The sequence below is a fragment of the Dendropsophus ebraccatus genome, chromosome 3, assembly GCF_027789765.1.
Source record: "Dendropsophus ebraccatus isolate aDenEbr1 chromosome 3, aDenEbr1.pat, whole genome shotgun sequence".
Taxonomy (NCBI): domain Eukaryota; kingdom Metazoa; phylum Chordata; class Amphibia; order Anura; family Hylidae; genus Dendropsophus; species Dendropsophus ebraccatus.
This window is the reverse complement of record NC_091456.1, coordinates 45,635,151-45,661,134: the sequence shown is the minus strand read 5'-3', so window position 1 is coordinate 45,661,134 and position 25,984 is coordinate 45,635,151. Positions and strand designations below refer to the sequence as shown.

Sequence of the window (25,984 nt, the reverse complement as noted above, 5' to 3'; positions counted from 1 at the left end):
TACATATGAATAGTTTGGGTGGGTGGTCGGGGGTATATTATGTTCATATACACATATTATATGATAAGTATATACAATGAAACACATATAGGCATGCCAAGGTTTCTCATAGCATCTCCAGTTTTATTGAATTTGTCAGATATTTGTAGGTAAACCCAGGACAGAGCCAGGGGGAGCAAAGAGGGAGAGACACTCGGAATGAGAGCAGCAGCGGCCTGACAGTCCTTCACACCTGTCCTGTGACATCACAGCCGTTATATGTCTGTCACTGACTGATGGCCTGATCGTCTTACCTGAATAAGCACCGTTACTGGGAGGTGGATGCAAATGCATGTAAATTAGATCCAGATTTGTAGTACATGATGGATAAGAGCAGCGTAAAGAAACCTAGGCTCTCCAGTATAGGGTTATTACACAGACAATGCACATATACTAGCTGATCCAACCATCATTGCTGTAAGGAGAGTGGGTTGTACCAGAAGAGGGCCAGCAATACAGAATAAAAGGATAATGTGCATACAGAAACAGTGGTATTCTCGATATACACATGAATCATGAATACTGTGGGAGGGATCAGATAGAGATGTCGGCAGTGGTATGCTGAATGAGGTCCAAATAGTCAAACCAGGGTTTAGATATACAGAGGGATAATGATGGGATCTCAGGTATAAACAGCTATATAAATGACAAGGGGCGCATATATATATATATATATATATATATATATATATATATATGCACTTGCATACAGATAGATGGCTTATGTGAGAGATTTACATATACACAAAGGCCAGAAGGTTCAGCTATACACAGTGACATGGGGGGGGGGGGGGGTGCATATATATGCAGAGATGCCTGCATAATAAGGGAGGCTTATTTGTAGACACCGGCAAGCTGAGGGTGGTTATGGTAAACATGCCCTGACCCTGTATATATTTAGCTATACACAGACATATGCTGAGCACAGGGGGTCATATCCTAGAACAATTCTAATATGCACAGAGTCAAAAAGACACAGAAGGAGATTGAGATATAATAGAGATACTGAGGATGGCTCAGGTATACATGCAGGCAGGCGCAGTGATGGAGGCCCAAGCTACATTTACATCTAAACCGAGAAAGGCAGACTGGATGTTCCGCTATAAACACATCATTCCGTATAGATCCAGCAAGACACGGCAAGAGGGATAGGGCTGCATATGGTTTATGTATTATAATAGGGCCTAGTAGAATAAACCGAGAAGCGCTGTGGAATCAAATAAATAAATATTATGATTATTATTAGATATTACAATATATATTACGACCAGATTTCCTTATAATAAAGCTGAGAGATGGGTAATATATGTTTGGAAAGAATATTGTGGGAGGGTCACATATACATAGAGACAGAGATGGGACCACGCAGAGGTTTAGTGATACAAAGAAAATATTATGGTATAAAATAATATAATACGTCTAAAATTTCATTTTAAGAAAGGCTGAAATATTCATGGAGGCCTATAACCCAAAGTGTGGTCAGTATTGGTGTTTCCATGTGTATACAGATATGCACACAAGCACTAATGTACTGTGATAGGATTCTAAATGTCCAGATAGGTGGAATGGCCTAGGCCCAGGCCCAAAAGCTCAGTTAGTACTTAGCATCTTGTGCACCCATGGGACATATATTATTGATATTGAGAACCTGTCCATGGATATCTTGGTTGTCAGGACATTTAGAAGGTTTTTTTATTTGAAAGGGAAGGACCATGAAGCTGACCATAGATAGTCCATAAATAATGGTGAAAATGGTTGTTAGCTGTTTTTACCGATTCACATTCTTTTATGCAAATAACATATGACAACAATAACTGACCAGCTGTCAGAGTAGTCATTTGTCAAGCTAGATTTCTTTGGCCTAGTTAAAAAAGCTAAACTTGCCCGATCAGCCTTTATAAAAAGAATTGTTCCTATTTCCACATGCTACCAATATAACTTTATTATAATCTATAATATAATAATAACTGAGCATGGTTATAGCTTGTCGTGGTTTTGTGTACAGAATTTATTTTTGTACAGTAATGTGTACAGCAATTATTAAAACTTGTATTTAACCATGTGTTTCATAAGATTCATAGAAGTAATTCTACACCTGCATTAACTAATAATGACCCCCATTAGTGGCCACCAGGAAGTCGCAACTCCTAACAGGACAAATGAGCAGGGATTATGGGTTATCGGAAATACTGTTATCTCTGCTATCTGGATGAGTTGCGGCACCTGCGTAGCCCTAAGTACTAAGTAAATTCAATTCGCCCAAATAATAGTATGTTAAGCAAAGAATGAACCCTGATCCTAACACTAAGGGCCCTATTACACGTGACGATTATCATGTAAAAAAATCGTTATTTCATTTGAATTTAAACGATAGTCGTTTCGTGTGTATGCGGGCAACGATGGTTTGTGTGTTGTTGATCGCATCTTTTAAGCTAACCATAAAATCATTGTTAATCCTTCGCTAAATATTCGTTTAATGTACACATTGTTCATTCTTTTGCGGAAATGATCATTGTAACAATCAAAACTATTGTTCCATGTATTATGGTGAAGAATTTCAAGTCGTTCCCAAAAGCGCTCATTTGTGATCGTTTATTGTTAATCAGTAATTGTTAAAAATCGATTCGTCTAGTAGGACCCTTACTATAAGGCTGTGTTTCCACTTCAGGAACATAGCGGAGGAAGGCCATTATGTTACAATCACGCCCGCAAATAATAATCATGATTCGCTGCTGTAATCGCAATGAGACGGCTGCCTTTACCCGCATAGTTCCTGAAGTGGGAACATAGCCTAATAATACACAAGATCTCCTACTTGTTTAACTGGGTTAGGGGAAACAAGATGAGAAGAGCTTATGGTGCGTTTACACGAAACGATAATTGGCCCGATCGTACGGTATATACGGTACGATATATCATATGGAAAATTCGTTTTGCGATCCTTAAGCCTATCTCACACATTGGTTAAATCAGCGAACGACTGTTCACACGGAACGATCTGCGAATTTTTTACGAGCGACAGATGATAACAAGTTGAAAGATTAAAATGAACGATTTCTCGTTCGTCGTTTGATCGTTCGCTGCGTTGACACGTACGATTATCGTTCGAGTTCGATTGTTATCGCGCAAATTCGCACGATAATCGTTACGTGTAAACGCACCATTAGATACACTGTAAAATGAAAATAGAAAGTTAAAAAATAGGTAGAAAACATGATTTTTTTTTAAAGGGTTATCTGGGGAGCAGTGAAGGTCCAACCTGTTCTGCTCTCTGGCACTCTACCTCCCCCGAGCTGTCCCGTAGGCAGCTATTGGACATCGCATGCAGCCTTGGTTTCACCCACACACAATGCCCCTGATACGCATCTGCCCCTTTTCTGACACCTTCTGAGACGGCCAGGGGGAAGAAGTGGAGGGAACCAGGGAGCCGAAAACAAGTAGGACTTTAATCTCATAATGTGTTCTATTAGTCTATGGGAAAGAGGCCATCAGTGCACACATTATATAAAACATACAGCTGTACTTCCATTGTTATCTCACATATACTGAGTTCTAAAAACCTTGATTATAATTTACATACACATATGTTACTGATACTATGAATCATTTTTCGAGTTGTCTCACAGCCGTCAATGTAATATTTATGACATTTATATCAAAGGTTACACATATTTAGTGTCAATTGGTATTCCACATATGAGGCCGGCCTTGGTTAATACAAGCTTTAAAAATATTCCTTGGTTAATAGACACTTTAAAAAGTTTCCTCATGACAGATTTACCATCAGTGACTGATTTAGACCTTCACCAATCACTACAGCAAAGTTTGATCAGCCAATGAATGAGCAAACCCTTGTTTACTTGCTGATCGTGCCATTTTGCCGGTTTTAAAAAATTTGGGGAGATTTATCAAACATGATGTAAAGTGAAACTGGCTCAGTTGCCCCTAGCAACCAATCAGATTTCACTTTTCATTCCTCACAGACTCTTTGGAAAATGAAAGGTGGAATCTGATTGGTTGCTAGGGGCAACTGAGCCAGTTTCACTTTACCCCATGTTTGATAAATGTCCCCCATTGTTTTTTAGCAGCCCATCTTCCCATGTAATAGGGGAAGTGCGGCCAATGATTTATGGTAGCAAAGGGATCCAGCAATCATTAGTGCCACTCTCTTGGCTCAATAGTCAATCTTTGTCAGACTATGTTCACACACAGCATTTATCTGAAATTTTGATGGAATTGCTGCTTTGCTGCGATTTGCTGCAAAATATCGCTAATTAAAAGCAATGTGTGAACACAGCCTAATAGGATCGATAAACGAGCACCAATCTATGATATTTCTAGTGTGTATCAGGTGATCTAATAAGGCTGCCCTTCTCTTTAAAGAATCTGCTGCTGACATATAAATGCCAGTACCACAGAACACCTTCAGAGGTCTTGTGGATCCCATGCCTCAAAGGGTCAGAGCTGTTTTGGAAACAGAAGGGGACCTGCAGAATATAATGTTTGACTAGTGTTACGAGATGCTTGTAGTCACTTATTATATTACAATAGACACAGAGATATAATGGCGGGTAGGCTGAAAGCACAAGTGTTAGGGTCCTCTTACATTGGCCAATTCATCAAGCAGGAACCCTCACTGCAGATAATCCGCCTGTATAAGGGCCAGCGCTCAGTAATCTCTAGTTCGTCTTTTGTACAAGCATTAAAATCAATGGCAGCCACCTGCACGTTGTTCCATGTAAACAGCAATCAGGTGACTATAATGAAGTTAACAGGCCGCCTGATTGAACGAGCCTTGTAACGGTTCTGCAAACGTTCTCCAATCTCATTTGTGCCACAATGTATAAGGGTCCTGTTTAGTTATACTATCTGCAAGAAGTATTTATTGAGCATTTCATTAAATTCTGATGTTTTGGTGCCTACATACTTTTACAGGATCACCCCTATAATACTTTATGATGTGTCTTTCCCAAAAGATCTGAATAAATGTAGAGGGATATGCATCTCCTGTATTATAAAACGGACCATACCCCTAGAACTTTGATCAGTCAGAAAGCGTCCGATCAGTCATTCGTGGACGCATACGTACAAATGGCTCCGCCCAGCAACCTAACGCCAGACTAAACTGGCCAATCAGGGAGAGTTTTAAAATAAAAAATAAGAGCTAATGTAAGCTTGCACAAAGGGCAAATCAATGGTCGAATTTGGCTGATCACATCTGTTTCAGCTGACCATGGGCAAAAAAAAAAAAAATCAAGCTTGGTAGGTGGCAGTCTGCTGTTTGCCATTGGGAATGATTTGCTTAGCATTTTCAAATAGTGGTCAGCAGAAATTATCACAAGCCTTAATTTTGGACCACGGTTATCTCATATGTATGGGCAGCGTAAAATTGGAAAATTACCTTCTAATGGTTCCCAGTTGCATGAGATAGAGGTTGGCTGAAAGGGCCATTTTGGCCATTATGATTGTTTGCACAGTATTATCTGCCAGAAACGTTATTCACCAGGTTGGTGGGTCAACCAGCGTCAACTACACAACAGATGTATATGGCATGAATGGCTGATCATTTGCCACTGTGTGACTGGATGGTAGTTTGGCTGCATTCTGGCCGGCCTATGCATCTGTCATGTGAGAGCCAACCCTTGGTGATCTCCTGACCGGTCACTGGGTTCTGTTTAGACATCATGAGTTAATGTGTGCTATGCAGAGATTATGCTGAACTGTAGGAGTACATACAGAAGAAATAATATGCCCCTTGCCAATCAGTATATAATATGGTTGGGTTGAATTAAAGCGCTAGTGCATAAATTTACAGCCAAATAGTTAATCACAAAGAACCCATGCTTCCATGTTAACAGAACAGGCAATGTATTTCCATTAGTGATGTCAGGAGGGATTAGTGATACACCAGCAATACTCACAGTGTATTGACAGAAGATCTTTCTAACCGAAAAAGAAATAATCTCAAATCTTTTAGCTCCTAATGAAAGAATAGTTGGTTAAAGAGAATGTGTTTAAATCAAGTATTGTTTTAAATATTTTTAAAGAATTTTTGGTGTTTTTTCTTCATGTGTCAGTAAAAGGCTATGTTCACAAAACATATTTCTTGAATTAAAGAAGCAGTTCACAAAAAATTATTATTAGCCTCCCTGCTAGGCGCTGGCGTATACTCACTGATTGGTGTCCCGTGGCGCAGCTTCGCTTTGGTCCCGGGGCGCACGCTCACTTCCGCCACTGCTGTGACTCCTCTTCTGTGTTCTGTGATTTAACGCCGGAAGTCACACGCTTCCTTAGCGAATGCACTGAAGCGCGTGTGTTCCGGCATACAATCACAGGAGACAGAAGAGGAGTCGGTACAGTGGCTGACGTGAGCGTGCGCCGGATTTGAACCGTGCCACGGGACTGGAACAAAGCTGCACCGCGGGACATCGATCAGCTGTGGAGAATATATGTGGCGGCGCCTGGGGGGGGGCAATAATAATTTCTTGTAAACTGCTTCTTTAATCACGGCCATTGTTGCAATTTGCAACAACGACCGTGATTAATTCAAAAGATACTTTGCATTGAAAATCGAAGGAATCCCGGCTGGAGTGTATACACTTAGTATACACTCCGGCTGGAATTGCAAGCGGCCGCACGGAAAACTGACATGTACGTTTTTTGCGGCCGCTATTCATTGAATAGCGGATGCACAGAACTGTCAGTTCACACAATGGAAAGTTGTGTGCTATGGTGAAATGGGATGCGGGCACACACGGATGTGCCCGCATCCCAATTCAGCACAGATGATCCTCACTGAAACCGGCCGTTCTGTGACACGGCCGGGTCACACAACGGCCAGTGTTTTACAGCATGTAAACCCGGCCTTACAGTGGAACGTGACACCAGTAGATACAAAAGAAAATAGATGAAGCTCACAGCTCACCCCCTACCCAACCTCCCCCCCCCCCCACACACACACACTGTGCCGTTCCTATTCATGTTAATGGAACACGGCTTCTGTTCATTGTTGCTTATGTCCATGGGACATGCGGTAAAGCATACCTCTAAATAATGTTACAAATAGCTCAGGCAATGGCAGCCCCCATAATGATGTACAAAAAATGAAATAAAAAAATTACAATCAGAAAAAAAAAAAAACAATAAACATGTTTCAGTGTCTTGGTCTAATGAGTGGAAAAAAAGTCTAGGTAATACATTGCCACTGTCTTCCAGAGACAGCCCCACTCTTGTCTCCAGCTTGGGCGTTTTTTTGCTGCTCAGTTCTATTGAAGTGAATGGAGCTTAATTGCAAACTGCACCTGAACTGGAGACAAGAGTCGTGCTGTCTCTGAAAGAAAGTGGCCATGTTTTTGTAGCGCTGGATAACCCCTTTAACCCTTTGAATGCAAAAGTATTCTTGTTGCTATTTTCATGATGCATAAAAAAAACAATAAATTACACATCCATACTGCATCAGAACTGATACCGATACATTCATCTCTCATTGCTGTAATTCCTTGTCTGTTGCTTCAATCTGTGTTGTGTAAAAAAGGCCAATGTCTACATAGTGATTATCATTAAAATCTGAGAGATCATGTGGATGATTATGATAATTGAACAGAGTAAATGTGAAAAATGTTTGACAAAAATAATCGTTCATGCATATAAACAATATTTCTTGTTTGTGTGATATAATTGAATTACATGAACTGTATAAATGGTTGTCATGTGATCTCTTACCAGTCTACCATTAAAGAGGACCTGTGGCCTCTCCCAACTTGCCTGGTTTCGTAAATAGTTGCATTTCTCATGCAATAATAACTTAGTAAGACCATTTCTTTTAGTACTTTTAGTATAGTTGTTCCTGTGTTATTTTTATTCTAAAAATGTATACGTAAATATCCAACTGGGTGTTACCTGATGGCTGCATGTCCCTACATTGCTTGAGACTATCCAATCAAATCTGACAGTACCAGACAATGTAGGGACACGCCCCAACTGGTACCACCCAGTTGGATATTTACTCTTTGTAGGAATAACAGATGAACAGCACAACACAGAGATAAGATAGGCATAATGTAGGCATAGTACACAGGAATAGTAACAGTGTAAACATCCTTCTTACAAATGTAACAATTGGAGACACTGGCCATTGCTAATCATTAGAAAGAAATTATAGCAATATGTACAGTAAATGGGACTAAACGGTCAGATATAGCTTTCATATTTACAGATTTGCTAAAACTGCAATGCACAACAGTCTTGACACTTAAAGTATCTCATACAGTGTGTAAGGGCCCTACTACACTGAACCATCAGCCGATGACAGCGATCTTCGGCTGATCGTTGTTTTAGGTTTAGACCTAAAATCGTTGGGCACTGACCGCGCATTGTTACGTGTAATAGCGATGCGTGGCAGATGGCTGACCATTCCCCAAACACCTGACACCTTACCTGCTCCCGATCTTCTCTCCTGTGTCTGAGTGGCCTGGCAGCTGACAGGCCGCTCAGCCAATCACAGGCTGTGGAGCACAGGAAAGAAGACCGGGAGTGGGGAGAGGTAAGGTGTCAGGTGTTTGGGCAAGGGCTACATGGACATCTCTAACAATGTCCCTACAGCCCTTACTGCCTGATTATCGTGCAGTCTCATAGGTCCAGTAAACGAGCGCCGATCTAGCAGATCGGCCCTCGTTTACTAAAATGATTGGGCCGTGGTCGGCCCGTGTATTAGTATTAGAGTATACGAACAATTGTAATTGTGATCGTAACTAATGACTATTGTTCCGTGTATTATGGTGAATGATTTTAGGTAATGCCCAAAAGCTCTCGTTTGCAGTCTTTAATCAGTGGAAACGAAATCTTTAATCAGTGGAAACAAAAAATGGGTTTAGTCTAATAGGACCCTATATGATGCCATAACCCGTGTTCCTCCTTGGTCTTTTTATTCTGATTACCTGAACCTAGAGACTCCTCATCTAATCCTGTGCTACTTTTCATTGCAGCCCAAAATCTTGACATTATTGATATTGACATCTTGCTATTGTACTAGGCTGCATTAGCAGCTTAATAAACTGCCAGGAGCTCAGACACTGAGGGGGAAAATATGTTTAAATGTCAGAATATAAAATGGAGGAATACTTATTCTCCGTTATAGGCCCTAAAAACTTTTGATCAATTCCAAAAACTCTGCGTTTTTCTTATTTTTACTGTTTGAGGACCCTACTACACAATTCCCTATACAGTATGTAAGCGTCCCGGAACCCCTGTGAGTGTGAGATGGTGAATGGGTGGATTTACTGCAGTCACTCTTTTTTCAGGTCTCTGTGGGTTTTTTCCACTTCTTCGAATTGTCATGCATCATATGGAATTGGTAATCTAAAGTTATTGGGGCCTGTAATTGAACTTAAATGTTAGCATGAATTGTATGCTGACATTTATTATTAAAGGCCCCATATATCCAATGAAAAAACAGGTTATAGTTTTATTCTGCAGCAGCAGATAGTTTGCACATATATAACACTATTATCCATAAACCTTCATATATTTTATGGAAACATCATTGAAAAATGGTTGTGTTTAGAGCATCTTTATGTCACATCTTTAAGTCTAAGCCAGCCCAGTTGTGGTATGGTAACAGCTCTGTCAGTAGAGACTATATTATGGGGGTTCAGGTTTATTGTAAACCGTATCCATTACATTTTAGTAGACTTTGACCTTTAACTATTTATGTCATTATTTACATGTTTTTTTCGTGAAAGATCTTGGGCCCTATTCACATCACCTTCTATCGCTACATCCAAAGTAAACCCTGGATACCGACAATAAGGTATTCAGACATATACTGTTTGAAATTATATGTTTTGGAAGTGGCCCAAGTGTAGTCATTACTAGATGACATTCAGTCCATTAAAAATGAATTGGTACACCGCCCTGCTTTATGTTGTCATTGCTTTTTGTTGGTATCCTGTCATGTACATTGGAAGCACAGCTTGAATATGGTGCGAATGGGGCTTTGTCAACAATGGGGGAGATTTATTAAATATGGTGTAAAGTGAAACTGGCTCAGTTGCCCCTAGCAACCAATCAGATTCCACCTTTCATTTTCCAAAGAGTCTGAAAGGTGGAATCTGATTGGTTGCTGGGGCAACTGAGCCAGTTTCACTACTCCCAAGCATTAAGGTGGTCAAACACCTTAGACATGGGAAGACCGCTCACAGCAGATTTAGACGTTAGTCTGTGGTTTGTAGGGCCCCCCGCAATCAATGATGATGTCGGTTGTGATAGGGGTCAGTTATGAAGGAAAATGACATCTGTCCCTTTTGTTCGGAAATGGATAAGCCGCAGTAGGGGTGCTCTCGCTACAGCTTACCCCTCCCCATTGACAAATTAGTATAGTGCTCGGACACACTATAAGTTCCGGCGTATGGGGAGGACGGATGGGAGATTTAACTAGCGTCCGTCAGTTATTGAAGGCTTATGTGGGCCTTTAGAATCATAGAATTTTGATTGTCCCACTGTCACCTATGGAGACATCTTCTGATGTCTGAGAGCCACATGCACAGATACCTTCAGTTATTCTCCATTTTACAATAAAAAGGAAGAATTGCACAATTTTAATGTTGAGAAATCTTTTTTGATACCCAGCACTTCTGATCTTTGTGTGGTTTTTATGGATCACTATATAACAAATGATTGTTGGCCCAAGCAAAATATCACAGAAATGATGGTCACCAGTGACTACTACAGAATTGACTGTAGTCGTTTACAATCTTGCCAATTTGTATGCAGGAAACTAAATTATAATAGTGGAGCAGCGAAAGAAAACTTGGGGAAGATGGATCAAGTGAGAAATCAAGGAAAGAAAGAATAAAGTCAAATATAGCCATAGAAATATAACGCTACTTAGTGGGTTTATAAATAAATTGGAAATGAATTACAGCTGTATATAGACCTTACTGTGTAATCATACACATTGGAAGCTGGTTGACAGATTAAATAATTGCAAAATGAGCAATGGACACAACTTCATAACCGAATGTCGTTTTGAGACGAAAATATGTCCGTACTTTGATTCTTACAACCGTATTTTCACCTCAAAATGACTGTCATTCAAAAATATGGCTGAAAAAAAGATGTGTGAACATAGCCTTAAAGAGGTACTCCAGTCTGACACAGTGGTTTCTGCTGCCACCTCTATATGTGAAAGGAACTGGAGCAGGAGAGATTTTCTTTTGGGATTTGCTCCTTTACTGGACAGTTCCTGTCACGAACAGAGGTGGCAGCAGAGAGCACGGTGTCAGACTAAAAAGAATACACCACTTCCTGCATGACATACAGCAGCTGATAAGTACTGAAAGACTTAAGATTTTTAAATAGAAGTAAATTACATATCTGTATAACTTTCTGACACCAGATATTGATAATGCATTAGATTTCTTGCCTTTATTTTCTGCATGCCATACAATGAAACAATAAGAGAAAAAGATTTGGTTTTGGTTTTTTTTTTAGAGTATTTTCTGTTCTGAAGATAAGCTGCCGAAACTCTTCAAAACATATATAGGAAAGAAGAGAAAGGTGTTACAAAGGAAGCCTGGTCCCTTTTCCCTCTTAAACTAGAATATAAATATACAAAGATATCTACAAAGTTGAGAGCAGGAATATATAGTAAAGGAGGTGGAGTAAAAGAGTAGATATATAAAATACAAAAGGCTTAAAAGAAACCAGAGGTTAATTCATCAAAGGGGTCATTGGGGAACATCTACTTCCTATGTTATTCTGTAGGATTTATTCATCAAACACTGTAGGGACTTTGCTCTATAGAGTCATACGGGAAGAAGTCTTTGCTTCCACTAGAGAAATAAGACCCTTTGATGGTTAGACTGCAAAGAAAGGTTTCCAGAAGTGGATGGAAGGAGTTTTTAGAGTGGGAAGAACAATGTGATAATAGGTTACTGACATATCTGTGCATGAAAAGGCACGGGCCCCATTACTTTCAATGGCATGAATGTAGTCCGCTAGTGACTACATTTGGGTCATTTCCTGAGAATATATGAGTTTTGTCGCAAACCACTCTTGAGTTTGAGACTAAACAAGTATATGCTTGTAAAATGAAGAGCCTATCCCTGCCATGGAGGGCACACACATAGACAAGCCCTTGTTTGTACTGTAACCGATAGAGAAATAGACTCTATGGGGGAGATTTATCAAACAAGGTGTAAAGTGAAACTGGCTCAGTTGCCCCTAGCAACCAATCAGATTCCACCTTTCATTTTCCAAAGAGTCTGTGAGGAATGAAAATGGAATCTGATTGGTTGCTAGGGGCAACTAAGCCGGTTTGACTTTACACCATGCTTGATAAATCTCCCCCTCTATGATTTTAAATAAAATTAGAGGCATTTAAAGAAAAGCCTTATCAAAATCTTTGGATGCCCCATTTCGACCCTGTACTCCTGACCTGCTTAGTCTGTTATTCCTATAATTGTAGTATATATGGTGATAGCTATTGTGAATCGTACTTCCTCTTCTAGGAACAACATTCTATTACTCGGCCTTTCGAAATATTTCTGTCATTATCATCGAGCTCCCGCTATTATCCAGATCTTCCTATAGATGACTGGAGCCGTAATGGCGGGGACTGGAGCTGTAATCCCAGTTACAGCGCATGATTTACCATATTGGTTAACACAGTAGCACTCTGAGGTTTTGTTTTATTGCTCTTTTATAGTACCAACCAGATTTGATATACTCCATCTTCTGGATGCTAAGAAGACCACAAATTATGGTCAACTGTTAAAAGGTTCAGCCAGCCCATATATAACCAGGAATCACGCATCTTACCATACTTTGTAGTAAGCGAGCCCAGTCTAACCTTCCCACCATTATATTACATTATTTTAGACCATGCTAGCACAGTATGCGGCTCGCATTGTCTTATGGTTTAATAGTGTATCATATATTTGCTATGTATGTTTTTAATTTATTCCCTTTTATATATAGATTCATATGGCCAGCAGCATGAAGCATTCAGCTATCTGCTTCTCTGACATTTACCTGCTTTGAATTACCAGCACATATGTTTGTAATACAACTGTGCTCAAGGCATACAGTGCATTGTCTTAGAGCCCATATGTTGCAGGGCTGAGAAGTCTTACATACTGAGCAGGTACATCTATCAGCTCCTCGCACAGTAATGATATTTGTGCGTCATAAAGCTGTTTGCAGCTTCTTTATTCGTCTCTCATCTTTCCTCCGCTCTCTTTGTCTCTCCGCTGTCTTCTGCATTTCTCTCCGCCCCCAACCATCTTGGGCATATTTTGTCATTTTGCTTTTGTCTTCCCCTCTCTCCGGCTTTTGCTTCTGTTCTCCCTCTCTCCGGGTCCATGTTTATTTCTCTATAGAATCTTCCTACTAATTCACCTGGCTCTCTCTTTCACATTTTATGTGCATTCTTTGTTGCCTGCGCCTGCCTCCATCTTATATATTAAAGGCTCACATCTCACACCTACATGAAAGAGAGTAGTGCTGATAAGTAAAGATAGATGAACTGCTAAATTGTTGCTTCCATTCTATTGATTACTACTATCTTTTTTTTTTTTTTCATTTTGGTCTTTTGTCGGAAAGATTTGTTACCAAATCCCAATTCTCCCTCTTAGGACTAGATTAATAATATCGTATCCCTCTAAGCTTAACCATCAAGACTACTTGAGAATGGATTGCTGGGTTTGAAAGTTGAAAGGGTTAATCGGTTCTCTTTGCATCTCACGAGGGGGCAGCTCATTAGCAGGGGTAACCATAAGGGGTCTGTTTACCGTATTTCATGTTTGTGGTCTTTTCAGGGTTAATAGCTTATCTGTGGGGGGTGTGGTGTGTTTTTTTTTTTATCCATTTATATGCTATGTTAATGGACCATGTGCTCCTTTGATAACGTACAGAGACATTAGCATGCTGGACACAACTGATAACACATGTCATATATTCTGATTGAAACATACTGACACGACGCATATACGGCAGCGTATAAACGTGATGAAGAGCATATGATTTTTTTTTTTTTTAAAAGACACTGTATTCCAGCAGTGAGAAGGCTGATGTGATAGCTGTAGACCCTGCCAGTGTATATAAGGAGCTCATATTTTTGCACACAGACAGTGTGTCGACACCTCACTCTCTTAACACACCGTTAGAAAGTAATTGTATTGATTTTTCCATCCTTCTTCGCCCTCCCTCTTCGGATGTCTCACTGAATATCCTTGTGCTGTCTCTATCTCAACGTGTTCTCTTGCTGCTCATGCCTTGAACTGACTCGGTGTCTTCCTCCTATTTGCTTTCCTAAACTGAGCTTTCCTCTCTGCCATATCTTTATATCATGGTCACCATAAAGGACATCCTTCTCACCCTGCGTTCTTCTCCTCCTATCCTCTCCTCTTGCTCTGCATGTCCTTGATGCTCACTCACTGTTGTCTTGTTGATAGGCCTATTGCATCATTTGGCTGCCTCATCATCTTTTAGCATTTATTATTCTATTTCCCCTTGACTATCTTCATCACTCTGTGTTGTAGATCTCCCTGACGGACTGGATATATAGACATCCTTTCCTGGACTTTGTACGCACTTGTGACAGTTTTCTAGGTAGCTGAGGTGTTAAGCCTTGTGTTACCAGAAGTGACAAGGAAATTAGAAAATGCTAAACTGGAGAAAAGATCAGTCAGCAAGGATAGGAAGAGAGTACCTGCAGGTCCATGCTGGGCAGTTCAGGTGGCAAGGCAACTACATAACACCTAGCAGGTTTCATGCACAGGTTTATTTCTACCTAATAGGACATATGGGTGAAACACGCAGGGGGTCATTAAGTTGTCTCAGAAACCTGACTGTACAGTGTAGACCAGACGTGTCAAACTCAGGCCCTCCAGCTGTTACAAAACTAAAATTCCCACCATGCTTAGACAGCCAAAGCTTTAGCTTTGGCTGTCCAGGCATGATGGGAAGTGTAGTTCTGAAACAGCTGGAGGGCCTGAGTTTGACACCCCTGGTGTAGACGCACTTCTCTCCGCTCCCGATCTAAAGATACGCTGTGTGATATCTATTCAAGGTACATGTTTAAAGATGAATGTATTGACTTATTTTAAACTCTATTAACAATGATAAGAAAGGATATGCAAAATAGCTCTCACACCGCTTAGGCATAGTGGTGTCCCTTCAAGTGAATGTTTCAATCCATTTAGGAGTCTTAGAACATTGACTGGGGATCTATAACAAGCCAAACAATCTCTCCAAAAAAGAAAGCCTTCCTATCTGCAGACAGCTGTTTTGGGGTTGTTGCCCCTCTTCAGTTCAGAGCATGGTGTTGGCCTATTGGCGTGAGTCAAAAGGATACTAGTTTTCCTTAAGGAGAGCAAGTCTCCACACATCTTTATGGTGAACTCTCTTTAAGGAGAACGAGTATTGCTTTGACCAACAATGTTAAGAATTATAATACCACATTTTTTATCAAATTAATGGCAACCTGATTCTTTTAAGAACTTCATGAGTTAAACTGAAGATGGTCATACACGTTAAATATTGTTGGCTAATCCCATTCTTTTAATGACCATAGCGACTACCAGTCTTTTACCAGTCTGGTGGTGTCTCCTTTCCCAGTGCCTTCAAAGAATTGACATGAATGTTCTAGACAAGCAGGCTTGTTAATAGAGGGTTCATCCATTTTGATTTTATTAAGAATAGTTGTGGCCAAAAATTATAGTACATCTGAGACTGGCTTTACATACAGAATCTTTGTGTGGAGGGAAATCTAATTGCCATTTTATTCAGTTGATCTTATGCCCTATGTAGAGCTGTGTTAGGAGCCTCTGATGGTTGTCCCATTGGGTACTGTAGTACTTTTTTATGCTTAGAATAGTGCAGTCTTTCAAAAATACCGGAATCCTAATGAACATTGTTAATGTCAGGTCTGTCAGTGAGGGTCTATTCACACTGGGGACCAGACGAGGAGTTGAAGAGTAAAGTTCTGATTCGTAGCCTATTAAGCTCTGGCAGAATAGGAGCAGAATTTGAGCAGAATTCAAGCCCTATTGACTTCTATAGGATTTCTTTTGCGGAATCCGCCAAAAGAATTGACATGTCTATTCTTTAGCTGAAAAGCACATCCGCGGTGGAGAATTCCGTATAGAAATTCCGCTGTGTGAACAACATCCAATTAAACACAATGGAGCAATGCTATGTTAATATTTTAGGGGTGGGATTTAAAGCGGAATTCGCGGCTAATTTTACTCGGATTCCACTTGAAAATCCGCACCTATTCCTCAATGTGAACCTACCATAACAGTTTGGATCCATCATATTATATACCTTTCACTGCTTCATGGCTTCTGTTATTAAGGTAATCCATGACGTTGGTGTGTATGGAGCCTGAGTTAACGTCAGTGTTAGCTGTTGAGAATCTAATAAAAAGCATTTCCTCTGTTCATAGGTTTTTTTGTCAATGGATATTCATTGTCTTCATTATTACTTTGTTATAGTGAAGCCGTACCAAATAGGTTCCTTTCCTTTAGTTTGACAAGATGCTATTGGCTTGCTGTGTTTGCATTGTCAATGTGTAATTAGATTAACAGCGATGTCTTTCGATTCTTTCCTTTTCAGGATATTAGATAGATGCAGCTGTATTTGTCCGCTTTCTTGTTATGTCTCTATTGATTTATTGCCATTACTCTTTAACCGGCTATGTTTCCACCACTTGCGTATTTCTTTTACGATTTTTAAGGTAACATAGGCACACTTGTGTTAATTGATCCTAATTCCATGAAATGCAGAAGCTTTTGCATTATCCCTCTCTGTAGGATATGATGAACCTATCCTCTGGCAACATTGTAATTTTAGGCTCTCCAAGCTCATTTCCCTCCACAATTGCATCATGCCATGTCCCCAAGGACTGGAGATGTGGCACTAGACAATGCCCCAAGCTGTTGTTGAGTTGATTATCACACATCAATAAGATTGACAGGAGGGCTTTGAAAGGTGACATGTGATTAAGGCATAGAAGTCCAAGCGCAAGTGAATAGCAGGCTATGCCTCCAGGCATACTAAAATCTTCACGGAAAACAAGTCCTACATCATGCATATTACTATCCATTAATTTCTTTACGTTGTATCAGGAAACTATTATTGCCCATCACTTGTTATACAGTGCAGTTCAGAGGAGATACACGTGAGTGTGTGTGTGTGTTTATACACATATATATCTTTTATATTTTTATTTTGTTGCGTCAAAATCTAATTTCATTTATTGAAGCCTGGTCATTGACAGATACAGTTTGGGTCATACAACCTAAATAAATTATATTAATGCCAACAAGTAAACCCTGAGAGTTCCCGAGGGCACAATACAATAATACCAGATGCAACAATGTTTTTAAAGCGACTCTGTACCCACAATCTGTCCCCCCCAAACCACTTGTACCTTCAGATAGCTGCTTTTAATCCAAGATCTGTCCTGGGGTCCGTTCGGCAGGTGATTCAGTTATTGTCCTAAAAACAACTTTTAATCCTGCAGCCCTGTGTCTAACGGCCGGGGCTTACATTTGTATATGCATTAGGCTGGCACCACCTCTCCGTCCTTCCTCCCCACCCTCCTCATCATTAGGAATGATCCAGGAACATTTACTGCTGTTTGAGCTTTGCACAGGTGTATTAATGATCCAGTGCATGTTCATTATACACACAGGTGGGGAATAGGAAGCAATCTATCTGGAGCATTCCTAATGATGAGGAGGGTGGGGAGGAAGGACAGAGAGGGTGTGCCAGCCTAATGCATATACAAATGTAAGCCCCGGCCGTTAGACACAGCGCTGCTGGATTAAAAGTTGTTTTTATGACAATAACTGCATCACCTGCCGAACGGACCCCAGGACAGATCTTGGATTAAAAGCATCTATCTGAAGGTACAAGTGGTTTGGGGGGGGCAGATTGTGGGTACTGAGTCGCTTTAAGGGTTTCTTCACACGTACAGGATCCGCAGCAGATGGAACTAAATAACTAAACACAACATCAAATCTGCTGCGGATCCTGTTCGTGTGAACGCACCCTAAAAGACTAAGGACTCCTGCACACTTGTGTACATTGGTGGCCCCCCCCCCCAAAATCAGAGTTTGCAAAATGCATGGGATGAGTGTCATCCGAGGACCACCTGCAATCACAGACAGGTAGGCAACGGATTCTGTCGCTCGTACCCGCTTGCGGTGACACACATCTCCGCCCGTGCCATAGACACCATTCTAGGGCCTGTCCGATTCTGCTGTTCACGAAAAGAATTGACATGTCAATTCTTTCGGCGGACCGCAGATGGTGGAATCGGCCTGGCCATAGAATGGTGTCTATGGCACGGCCGGAGATGCGCGCCGCCACGAATGAGTACAAGCAACGAAATCTGCCAGAACTTATCTGCGTGGATTCCGTAGTGTGAACCCACCCTTACTTTCCTTAGTTGTGGAGGCCAAGACAACACCTTGAACTCTTTGTTCCTTGGACCATTCCAGAACAATTATTGCAGTGAAGCAGCGCACATTACCCTACTGAAAGAGGGCACTGCTGTTTGGGAATACCACTGCCATAAAGGGGTATACTTGGTCTGTAATGTTTAGGTAGGTGAAGTGTGTCGAAGTATTCTACTAGAAAACAAAATTAAAGAAAAAGATGGGCAGACACTGGGAGAGTCAATTTATCCAAATAATACACAAAACCAGTCAAAAGACTGGACTAGTAGGACTCTAAATTTACCCAGAATCTAGAAAATAATAATAAAAATACCTTTATTAGTGATGGGTATATATCAGAAAACTTTCTGATTCTGATTTTCTGATAAACGATACTCGTGCATCTGGCTGTCGAAATGATGTAAAATAAAATATTTACTTTTTATGAAAAAAGGCCATTGTTTTCAATCAAACGCAAGTCAAACAAGGCCGTTGTTTAAGAATTGCATCAAACAACGGCCTTTTATTGCTACAGCCATCAAAATAATGATCAGATCAATTATTTCTGGCTGTTGTCCCTAGACTTCAATACAATTTTTGATCCTCAAAACAACGACCTTTGTTTTGAGTGCCAAATAATGTCTGTTCTTTATACGTTGTGTGAACGTAGCCTTATATTGTTTCACAGTTCCTATTCCCACATGCCCGTTGTAAGTGTTTTTGGTGACGGACAGTGGTCGGCAAGCACACACCATGCTGTGTAGCTTCATTTACGGCAAGATGGGATGCAGTGTTCATTCTAACACCTTACTTTCATGGCCAGAATAAATTTTGTCAAGATTTTATACCTAGGAGCTCTACTCTGGAATTGGATCAGACAGACTAGCCTTCGCTGCCCATATGCATCAAAAAGCTATTGGCACCTATGAATCTGTTGTCAGTTTACCACTCATCTTCCCTTTGAACATGTTTGACAGCCACTAACCCCTTTATACTGGCAACATCCCACAGGACCAGCCATCTCGGAGATGCTCTGACTTAATCAAGTGCTTACGTTTGCCCATTTTCCCTGCTGCCAACACATAAGCTTCAAGAACTGACTCTTCACTTGCTGCCTAAAATATCCCACCCCTTGACAGATCCCATTGTCACAAGATAATCAATGTTATTAACTTGTCAGTGGTTTTAATAATATGGCACATTGGTGTATACAAGCTATATACTCTCTCATCTTTTGTGCACGTTGTATAGTCTTCTAAACTTGAAGTCCATCTTATTGAAGGTAGTGCTTTTCCATTTAGCACAGTTTACCTGGTAGTAAAAAAAAACAAAACTGCCTTTTTATCTCCTAAATTGGCTGCATTTATTGGCTTTGATTGTTTATTGATAGACCAATTTGTCATTTTCATGGTTAGTTTTCCTTCAAAAGTTTGGCACCAGCCTAGACAGCACATCAGTAATAGTTGATTAGAATTGACTTTCAATTTTTGCATACGTATCTAGCCGAAACAGGAAATCTTCAGTAGATTGTAGTCAATGAAAGTAAAAACATTGAATTAGCCAAAGCCTGAAGACAATGATCAGGAATTTTCTGCTTATTTTTTTATTTATTTATTGATTAATTACTGTATGTATGGACTGTAACTTACATCCATACATTCCTATAGTTTTCATTTAGCTATGACTAGGTTCCCATGTAGCTATGTTCCTAATATGTGCTTGGTATAGGTGATCCAATGTAGCATTACAGGGTTATTTACTTTCAAGCTATATAAATTAGGAGGAGGAGAACTGTGTTATAAACAAGTATTCCCTTCTGAATAGTTCTCTATTTTAGACTTTGAACTTGGCAAATTGCTGAACTTTATATGCTCATTGTCTGATCAGGCCGCCAGCCATTCATTTAGGAGCACTACTTCCCTGTAGACTGATTGTATGGAGGGCACAATTACAATCCCTATGGACACCTGTGTCATGGCACCTATAGAATTATCTGTTTTATCGTCTAATACTTACTTGGTATCAGTTTTTATTGTCAACATCTTGGGCACATATACATTTCCCTTTTTGTTAAAAATAAACACTATTTAATACAGATATTTTAATAGTTTGGACATTTCCAGACATGGCAATGACAATTATACTTTTTTTTCTCTCTCTCTCTCTCTCTCTCTCTCTCTCTCTCTCTCTCTATATATATATATATACATGTTGCAGTGAAATCATAGAAACCAGGGATTTGATCGGATCAAATCCCAGGAAATGATTACTGACCCCTTTCAGGGAAATGATGGAATGAACGATTGAGGAGTCGCTCAGCTCTATGGCAGCGGAGGCGGACGGGGGAGCAGAGCAGCACACCTCCCCGGCAGGCATATGGCGGCAGAGGCAGAGAGGGGAGCAGAGCGGCACACCACCCCAGCAAGCATATGGCGGCAGAGGCAGACAGGGGAGCAGAGCGGCACACCTCCTCGGCAGGCATATGGCGGCGGGGCAGAAGGTGGAGTAGAGCACACCTTCCGGCATTCATATGGTGGCGGGCCGGACGGGGAGCAGAGCGGCACACCTCCTGGCAGGCATATGGCATTGGGGCGGACGGGGAGCAGAGCGGAAAGGCCGGGGAAGCAGGAGGCATGTCGCAGGGCGGCTCGTATGGGATCAAATCCCTGATTCTATCATTTCACTGCAGCATATATACTTTTTAAGCTTTTTTCCTTTTACTCCCCTTAGGGTTGTATCATTTGTCTAATACACTAGACTACAATACTTTCTGTGCTTTTACAGAATTATAATAATGTGATAGGAATACTAACATGGCAGGCCATGACAACCATTCAATACACCCGAATCATGTTGTATGTGTGGGATAGTTGATCAGTTGACACAGGGGGCTTCCTCTTTTTGACCCCTTAGATGCCAGGGTCACCATTGATCACGGCACCTGTGGGGTCAATCAGATGAAATCAAAGTAATCTTTGATTCCGGTGGCTGACAATGGGCGTCACACAACTGGCACCTGGTGCATATAGCACAGGCCTTCACAATGTTTCTCCTATGCACATTTTGTATACATGTATGGTGGATGATGCAAAGACGTTGATATATCACCTATTACAACATGTATTGCAGTGCATGGAGACTGTACAGCTCCATACTAGAAAGCAATATGGTTTCCATACACTGCTGCACCAGCTCTGTGTACACGTTGATCTGTGTGTGAACAATTATGTAGAACATAAACTGGATAGTTATCATTTCAATCATTATGAAAGTAAGGAAGACTGTATTTACATTGGCATTTCTTAAAATATTTTTTACAGAATTTGGCAACGGTAGTGCCGTCTGCATAACTATGCCCCGCTTATTTTAGTAAACGAGCACAGTTCTGCTAGATCGGCGCTCGTTTACTGGACCTATTAGATGGCCCGATTATCGGGCAGTAAGGGCTTCATGGACATTGTTAGCAATGTCCATGCAAGTCTTGCCCAAACACCTAAAACCTTACCTCTCCCCGTTCCCGGTCTTTCCTTTCTGTGTTTCGCAGCTTCTCGGTCCCGGCGACAGTAGCCAATCACAGGAGACAAGACCGGGAGTGTGGAGCAGTAAGGTGTCAGGTGTTTGGGGAATCGCTAGCCAATGATCGTTGTCATTAGCTGATCGTTGTCTCTATTACACAGATTTGGCTGATTATCACTCATTGTTATAGGGCCCTAAGTCAAGCCAGTCTCCATGATGCATCATGATCCATGTAAAGACAGATTAGATATAGGAAACAGAACCAATAATACCAATGTAAAAAAAAAAGCCTAAATCAGCCTATAAACGTTGAGCCAATATTGACTAATTCAGCAGACATGCTCAAGTTTAACGGAACAATTAGACACAATTGATCGACTGATCTGTTGGAAAACAATTGTATGGTTATTGCCTGATCTCTATTGTTTGGTGGACAGTGGGGCAATTAGATGAACACAAAGATGTAAACAATAGTGAACAATACACAATATGTTGCAGTAATTAAAAAAAAAAAAGCTGATGATTCTGTGCACTTCAGTGCAGGTGAAGAGGCTTTCACTAATATACAATAAGTTAACATGTTGTAATAAACAATTAGGTAAACACTGTATCAAGGGCATGGGAGAAAAATCTTATATAATCTTATAATCTTATAAAATTCGGAATGTAGTGGATGAGCGCTGCTATAACATTTGATTAGTAATAATAATAATAGATACGATCTGTTAAGGAAACCCTGTACATTTGCTTGTTTTTCGATGATCTATTCTGGAGTGTAAGGCAGCATGACTTGCTTGTCCCTGCACGAGCTGCTCATTACTATGCCGGTTGGTGATGGCTGCATAAATTGGCTAGTTGAGGCTGGCCTAGGTTTTGATTATGAAGAGGAGTATAAACAATTAAAGTGATTATCGATAATGAGGACAGCTCCATATTGAGCTCTTACGGAGGCATTTATTGATGTTGGTGGCTCCATCCGCGTATATCCTGATATATGGCAGCTTGATGGTGTGATTACAATAGCAGAGCTCGTGCTGTCGTTATTTTTTATTCCTTCCCTCAACAATTTTCGCCCCCCATTCTTGCACCAGTGCTTCACCCCACCCCACCCCCCACCCTATATTAAACCCCCTCCTCTTTCAAGCTGTAGAATGAAACTCTTTAGTTAATAATTTCCATACTCATTAACATGCTAATGTGCTCAGGCTCACAGCTCTTTAATCACCTCAACATCAGACTCTGTAGGGAGCAGAATTATAAGGACTCCAGGGAGGGGGGAGGAGAGAGACCAGCAGAATGGCAATTAACCCTTACCTTGTCATAACATATTCCTTGTCAAAGATTAGATTGGCCAAATTCTTTCAAGCCGGAGAGGCAGGTGATTGTTCCCCATACTGCACACAGCCCCAGGCAAATTGTACATAAATTAACTCTTGTGTTAACACAAGGCACGCATGCAGCAGATAGTGCTTTTCATGTGCAGTGAATTCATTGAATTATCTAGTAGAGCATGCAGGAAGGCAGTGATATTAATATTATTGTTTTACACCCTAAAAAACATAGTGATGAACAGTGATCAGTTTAACGTACCCTTGTCTGTTTATTGTTTCTCATAAATATTCTTCTTTTGTACACAGGGCTGTGTCTGAGATGATTCTTGCATATCAACCGTGCAGCTATGGATGCTGATGAATGCTTCCTTGCCTCTTCTGGGCAGGATGAAAGAAGCTCCTGGCCTCTGGACCTCAATTTACCCCTCTGCCCAACAGCCACCAAAGATACCCCTCTCCCTCCTCCTAACCCATCTCCAGAATTGTCCTCCTCGGCCTCCTCCTCTGTATCTGCTGCTGGAGGAGGATTCCAAGATGTCAGCCCGACATCCTCCTCGTTGCAGCCACCTGTGACTCCCAATTCTCCACACCCAAATTTTCTGCCAAAGCTCTCATCTCCTTTACCGCCAAACTGCAAGGAGGAAAATGAGGACGGAGGGGAGGCCCTGGTGGGACATGTGCTTTTTTCTAGCGACGGAACTGTCTACCTCCTGAAAGGCGAGGAAGAGGAGGAAGGTGCTCTTCCTTCCCCAGCTTCACCACGGGACTCCCCTAAAAGCACATTGTTGTCACGTCCTCCACTCACCTCTTTTCGTCTCACCGCCACCTACCAAGGCTTTCGCTCTAACCAAATATCCCTACATACCTCAGCTGAGGCAGCCGAACTTACTCAACCGGCGCCTGGCAACTCGCCCATAACACAAGACCAACCCAAAGAAAAAGAAACTGAAGGGCAAAAAGGGGAAGATGATTTAAGTCACAAATCAACAGGGGAGACCATAAGGACACAAAGAGTGAATGGTACATGGATTTGTCACCCTTGCCAGCTTAATTTCCAAAGTGGAAAGCAGCTAGGATTGCATGCTTCCCACTATCATGGGTTAGAGCACCCATTTCAAGATCAGTTGGCATCAGGTGGTACTTCTGGTATCATTCATAGATCAAGTGGGCAAGTTTTTCTCAGCCTTTTAGAACCAAAAAAAAGCCACATTGAGTTAGATGCTGGCCAGGAGCCAGAGAATGTTGCCCTTTCCGATGTTCAAGACAACCCACTTTTAGATATAATCCAAAGTGCAACTGAACAGTCTGGAACATTGGAAGATGTAGTGAAAGACACAAAACACAATACCAAAAGTCACGTGACTTTTCAAGGGAAACCAGAGAGTCCAAAGCTTTCTATGGGCCTGGTGCCCGACTCACCTTTAAGTTATCACAAATGTGAATCCACAGAAACATCCTACTCAACTGAAGCCAAAGATTCAAAGGCCAACAAAGATGAAAAGAACAGTGCAGAGAACTGGTGCTCAGCAGGAACAGAGGCACTGGGTGAAGATGTTGAGGGAGAGGTAGAGGAAATGCTGGAAAGCAACCCCTCTGCCGCACAGACCTCAGACATCAGTGAGCAGCTACTTGCAAACCAAAGCTTCTATGGTCCAATGATGACAAATTCCTTGTTACAAATGGGAGCTCTTCATGGCTCTGACAGAGGGGCTAACCATACAGATGCAGATCGTGGGCCTTTGGCCTTTGACGAATGCACACCAACCTCAGGCCCCCAATCATTCCAAAGTATGTCTCTTCAAGGCCAGCTATCCCTGCTACACTCTCGCAATTCATGCAAAACTCTTAAATGTCCCAAATGTAACTGGCATTATAAATACCAACAGACACTAGATGTTCATATGAAGGAAAAACATCCTGAAAGTCACAGCCATTGCTCTTATTGCCACAGTGGCCAGCAGCATCCACGCTTAGCACGTGGGGAAAGCTACAACTGTGGCTATAAGCCATATCGTTGTGAAGCTTGCAATTATTCCACAACCACTAAAGGAAACCTTACTATACACATGCAGTCCGACAAACACTTGGCCAATCTCCAAGGCTATCAAGGTTCAGGCCCTGCAGCCAACACTTCAGTTCCACCCTTAGCACCACCAACAGTGAACACAGGGCAGGGAGAAGGAAGCCAAACATCACCCACTGACCGTCAACTTAAGCAAAAGGCATCATGGCACTGTAAGGTGTGCAATTACGAAACCAACATTTCCCGCAATTTACGTATACATATGACCAGTGAGAAGCACATGCAGAATGTACTACTGCTGCACCAAGGCCTGGGAATGGGACAAGACAACTTTCCATTCTATGGAAGCCCACTGGCACCAGATCAGGGACTGGAGCATCCACTTCTTTTCAATCCCATGCACTTCAGCTCAACTGGAACTCAAGGTGAGGACCTACATTGGTAACAAACAAGCTTTAGGACATGTATTTAGTAGTTTTATTATATAACTAATATAATAACTTATAACTAATAATATTGTGGCCAATAGTAATGGTTTATAGTACAAGTACAAATAAGCAGTAGCCCATGTCAGTCCACCAGCCAACAAATCTGTTTTATTTCATTTAATGAATGCAAAAATGTTAACA

At 41.1% G+C, this 25,984-nt stretch overlaps 1 protein-coding gene across 1 annotated transcript in view; it reads left to right on the top strand.

Annotated features, from left to right (window-relative positions):
* Positions 1–25,984, top strand: part of ZFHX2 (zinc finger homeobox 2) — a 68,182-nt gene that overhangs the window by 1,156 nt on the left and 41,042 nt on the right. The window contains exon 3 of the mRNA XM_069961634.1: positions 23,639–25,780. Coding sequence (XP_069817735.1) covers positions 23,680–25,780 — 2,101 coding nt within the window. The 5' untranslated portion in view covers positions 23,639–23,679. The remainder of the gene's footprint in view (positions 1–23,638; positions 25,781–25,984) is intronic.